The sequence below is a fragment of the Myotis davidii genome, unplaced genomic scaffold, assembly GCF_000327345.1.
Source record: "Myotis davidii unplaced genomic scaffold, ASM32734v1 scaffold30, whole genome shotgun sequence".
In the NCBI taxonomy this organism is placed as follows: domain Eukaryota; kingdom Metazoa; phylum Chordata; class Mammalia; order Chiroptera; family Vespertilionidae; genus Myotis; species Myotis davidii.
In genome coordinates this window covers 642683-647142 of record NW_006282874.1, presented here as the reverse complement: position 1 = coordinate 647142, position 4460 = coordinate 642683, and the positions used below count along the sequence as shown (strand labels likewise).

Genomic DNA, 4460 nt, shown 5'->3' with positions numbered 1-4460 from the left:
CCCCGGTCTCCCTTCTCTCCTTTCGGTCCTTGCTCTCCCTGTTGGTGGGAAGCACCAGGTAGGGCAGACCCAGGGCCCCCTGCCCTCTGCGTGCACCTGCCCCGCCCCCACCAAGGCGGCTCCTCCCGCTCCGCTCTGACCGATTCTCACTCATCCTTCAGACCTCAGGTCAAGAATGGCCCCTCGGGGTAACTGAACCCCAGGCGGGCCACGCCCTCCATGGGGCAGCTCTGGTGGCAGGTCTACACCCACCTGTGTGGCTTCACCCTGCCCCTCCCGCCCAGAGCCTGGCAAGACCCACGGAAACTGCAGCAAAGGGTGCCCAGGGCCCCGGCTGCTTGGGGAGCCGCGTTCTAGCATCTGAGTCAGGGAGCCTGGGCGGCCGGTCAACCGTCCATCAGGCTCTGCCGTCCTCTGAACAGCTCTCTCAGGCCCGTCCCCTCACTGCCCCGCTCCCGGGTCCCCGTCACTGCCAACTCCCTGGCAGGTGCCTCACCCGGCCACTCGTGTCCCCCCTCCCACATGACCCCACTGCCTCCACACCCCAGCGCCTGCGTGGAGGAAAGAGGGAGGTTACCCCCAAGGGTCTGCCCTTGGCCTGGGCCGTGGGGAGGTGACCTCCAGGCCCCTGGACACGGAGCCTGCTCCTCACACGGCCTGTTCCCACGGCTGCCAGCACGAGCTGGCGTGACTGGCATGGTGGGCAGAGCCAGGACCCAGCCGAGCCCCAGCCCCCAGAGCACCCGGGGGGTCACAGACAAGGGCCCCAAGGACCTGCTCTACTTACGGGCATCCTGGGGTGCGGGGTGAAGAAGGAAGGCTGGAAGGAATGAGAGAAACGAGACGTGAATCCGTGCTGAAACCTGCCCTGAGGGACTGAGCCCGGGAACACATTCCCCCCGCGTCCTTCATGACCAGCCCCGACCATTAGAACCGCGTTTCCCTCAGGCCCCTGCGCTGTGCTTAAGGCAGGAAGCACAGTGGTTAGATGCCGGGACCCTGGCGTCACAGGGTCTGAGCTCAAGCCTGGCACCCCACCTAAAACCCACGTGACCTCTGACACCTGCCAGCGTCTGCGTCCTTAGCAGTAACACGGGGATGAAACATCCCCCTCTTGGGGTGGGGAGGGGGAGCCCCAAACCCGTGTGTGTAATAGAGCCGCGCCTGGACACTGGACCATTGTGGAGAGCGGCTACAGCGTTTGGACAGGTTCAAGCCTGGGACTGATGAGAGGGCACGGTCCTCTCGTGGCAAAGCCACGTGCAGGTCCCAGCACAATAACAGCCAGAGGCTATGGCTGTGAGCTTGACCTTCTGGTCCGAACCTGTGGGCCCACGTGGCTGAGTGGTGTGGGCTGCGGGAGGGGCAGCAAGTGAACAAAGCTTGACCAGGTGCATGTCATTGAGTAGATCTGAAACCTGCGAGAACGCTGTAAACATCTTGATCACGCCCTTGCTTTGCCTCCTGGGATCTGCTACAAAATAAAGACTCGGCTTGCAGGCCATGGCACTGTCTCTCCATCCGAGGGGACAGCGTCCACCCAGCCCCAGCTTTCTTCTCGTCTGTGTTCTTTAATCCTTCCCCGCCCCTCAGGCTCACCCATGGCCGGGCCGGCTCAGCACATGTGGCGCCCAGCATGGGGCTGAGGATGGGGGCCTGGGCGGCTCACACCAACCATCACTGCGTGCTCCCACCTCAGCCTCTCGCGCGGGGACGCAGGTGATGTGGGAACCAGGGCGTGGGCTCAGCCTCTGGGCACAGAGCCCAGCTCATGCAGACTCTTTATCTCCGCAGGGAGAGACCCCCGGACTAAGGCAGGGCTTCTACCTCGCCCACCCATGCTGCACTCACACCCCTCACTACCCCCCGGGTCATGTTCTCTCCAGCCTCCAAGCTTCCGTACGCCCTCCCCCTCCCCGAACACCCTCTGCTCCCCCTTTAGCCAATGAACCACGGCCCAGCCTTCAGGCTCTTTTGAAAGTTAAGACACAAAGACCCCCTTCCCCTCTGACCCTCCATACAGGTCAGGCCCCTCGTCACTCCCCGAAGCACCCTGGTCTCTGACAGCATCACTGTGACCCGTGCTCTAGGCTCACCCGGCTGCTCTGCAGCTGCAGTGTCTCCCTCTGACTACGCAAGGCCTGGCTCACCCCACGTCCCCATTGCTTCTTGTCTCTGGGCCTCGGTTTCCCCACTGTGCCAGGTGGGTGTGTGTTCTCAGGGCCTGGCCAGTGTTCTGATACATGGCAATGTGCTTGCTGGGCAGGACAAAAGGGTGGGCACAGGTGGTCCCTGGAGGCTGACACAGTATTTCTGGACTAAAACCAGGGAGTAGGTCCAGCTGCTGGTGATCTATTGAAAAGATGTTGATAACTAAGTGGTGTGTATGTGGGGGGAGCGGGGTGACGGGGCATCCCGATGCCTTAGGAACTGAAAGGTTAGAAGCAGAGACGCTTACTGTTCCGGGCAATCCCGGGGGGCCGGCTGGACCAGCTTCACCCTGGTGGAGAAACAGAAAGCACGTGACCAGCCATCCCACCGACGCCGCCTGTCCTGGGACACCTGTCCCCCCACACCTGGGGCAATGGATGGACAGACAGATGGACAGACACACAGATTCCCAAACATCAAATACGCAGACACGTAACACCTTGCGTTTGAGAAGCATCCCTGCTGATAGGATCAAGTACTGATCCCTGGCATCACCTTCACCCAAATGCCGGCAGCAGAGATACTGTGGACTGTGGTGTCCACTTCACAGGTGAGGACGGGAGAGGAACGCCCGTCCACCTGCTCGTCGCACAGCCAGCCACCGCGGGGCCTGACCTCAAACCCAGAATCCAAGGGCCAGAGCACCCGCGGTATCGTCTGGGTGAGCTCCCGGGATGCGGAGAGAAACCCAGGTCCTCCTGCTCCTTGTGGCCCACGCTTCCCCATCTCTTCTCCCCACAGGCTCCCCTCTGGCTGCAGGACCCAGCCGTATCTAAGCCCTCTCACCCCCCAGGCTCCATTAAAAAGTGCAAACGGTTTCGGGGGAGGGGGGGAAAAAAGTGCAAATGATGATGCCCAGGCCAATGTAGCAGTGGTTGAGTGTCAACCTATGAACCAGTAGGTCATGGTTCAATTCCCACTCAGGGCACATTCGGGCTCGATCCGCAGTGTGGGGTGTGCAGGAGGCAGCCGATCCTTGATTCTCTCTCATCATTGATGTTTCTCTCTCCCTCTCTGAAAGCAATAAAAAAATTTTTTTAAAAAAGAGTGTAAATGATCAAAGTTGAGCATTTGCCAGGCAAAGCAAGAACGGGTATAAACAAGCAGGGTTGGCGGGGAGGCCTCCAGCACTGAGGCCCTAACGCAGCCTTTTGGGGAGCTGTCCTTGTGCGCTGTGGACACCGTGGGTGAGGGAAGGCCCGTGGGCAGGGCAGGACGACCCGTGGCTCTCCCACCAGGAGACAAGGAAAGGCTCAGCTGGGAAGGGCCCCTGTGCCTGGAGTGCATGTGACAGACCTGGGGTCCAACCCCCGCCCCAGGAGCCGGTGAAGGAACCCCAGGTGCCCAGGCTCCACACTCACTGAGGGCAGTAGGCAGGCGGTGGGAGGTGGGAGGTGGGAGGCGGGAGGTGGGAGGCAGTGGATGGGGAAACAGAGTCAGGCAGGGGCACCGCACAGTTAGAGGGGGCAGAGTTGCTGCAACGTCTTATTTTGGATATTTGAGCCAGAATTGTCTATCAGGACCTAACTCTCCAGAGGAAAAGGGAGCAGACCAGATTCTCTGGAAGCTCAAATGGGGTTCTGCCGTGACCCCCACAATTCCGCGGATGCGATGAGGGGGTTACAGTGGCGCCAAGTCCCTCGCACTCTGGAAATGAGGTTTCCCAACAAAATCGGCATCTCGGACCCGTCCAGGGAGCAGCAGGCCTAGCGGCCTCCAGGCAAACCCTCCCCAGCCCACAAGCTCTGCCTCCAGATCCGCCCCTGGGCTGCAGAGTGGGAAGTTGTTTGATTTTATTTGAAAAGTTTCCAATATATTTTCAGATATGCAAAGAGGCAACTAGATGACGGTGTGTAATTGGAATGTGTGCAGAAGTGTCAAAGGCCAAGAGCTCCTGTTGAACTGGTGGGTGGACAGAAGACACAGGCCCTGCGGGTGTGTCACCCAGGCAGCCGGGCAGCCGGCCAGGGCACAGGTCAGAGAAGACACTCAACCTCCCGGCGGATGGAACCAGGTCGCAGCCCAGGCCTCCCTGCGGGCTCCAGGCACGGCCTCTCCTCTCCCCGCGGAGCTCATGCACACTGCGGGGAGGTTCCCAACCTTGTCCCTGACGCCGGTGCCCCAGCGCCTACCTTGTCACCTCGGTCGCCTTTCTGTCCCGGGAGGCCCAGGCTGCCCTTCTCTCCCTGTAGCAGACACACAGGAGGTGAGCTCAGCAGCTGCATGGCCTGCTCTGGGCACGACCAGAG

The 4460-nt window shown here is 60.9% G+C and overlaps 1 protein-coding gene across 1 annotated transcript in view; it reads right to left on the bottom strand.

The window, feature by feature from the left end:
• Nucleotides 1-4460, bottom strand: part of COL22A1 (collagen type XXII alpha 1) — a 109580-nt gene that overhangs the window by 43221 nt on the left and 61899 nt on the right. The window contains 4 exon segments of the mRNA XM_015561428.1: nucleotides 1-38; nucleotides 788-820; nucleotides 2459-2500; nucleotides 4344-4397. The exon segment at nucleotides 1-38 is cut by the window's left edge and continues 5 nt beyond it. Of these exon segments, the coding sequence (XP_015416914.1) occupies nucleotides 1-38; nucleotides 788-820; nucleotides 2459-2500; nucleotides 4344-4397 (167 nt within the window).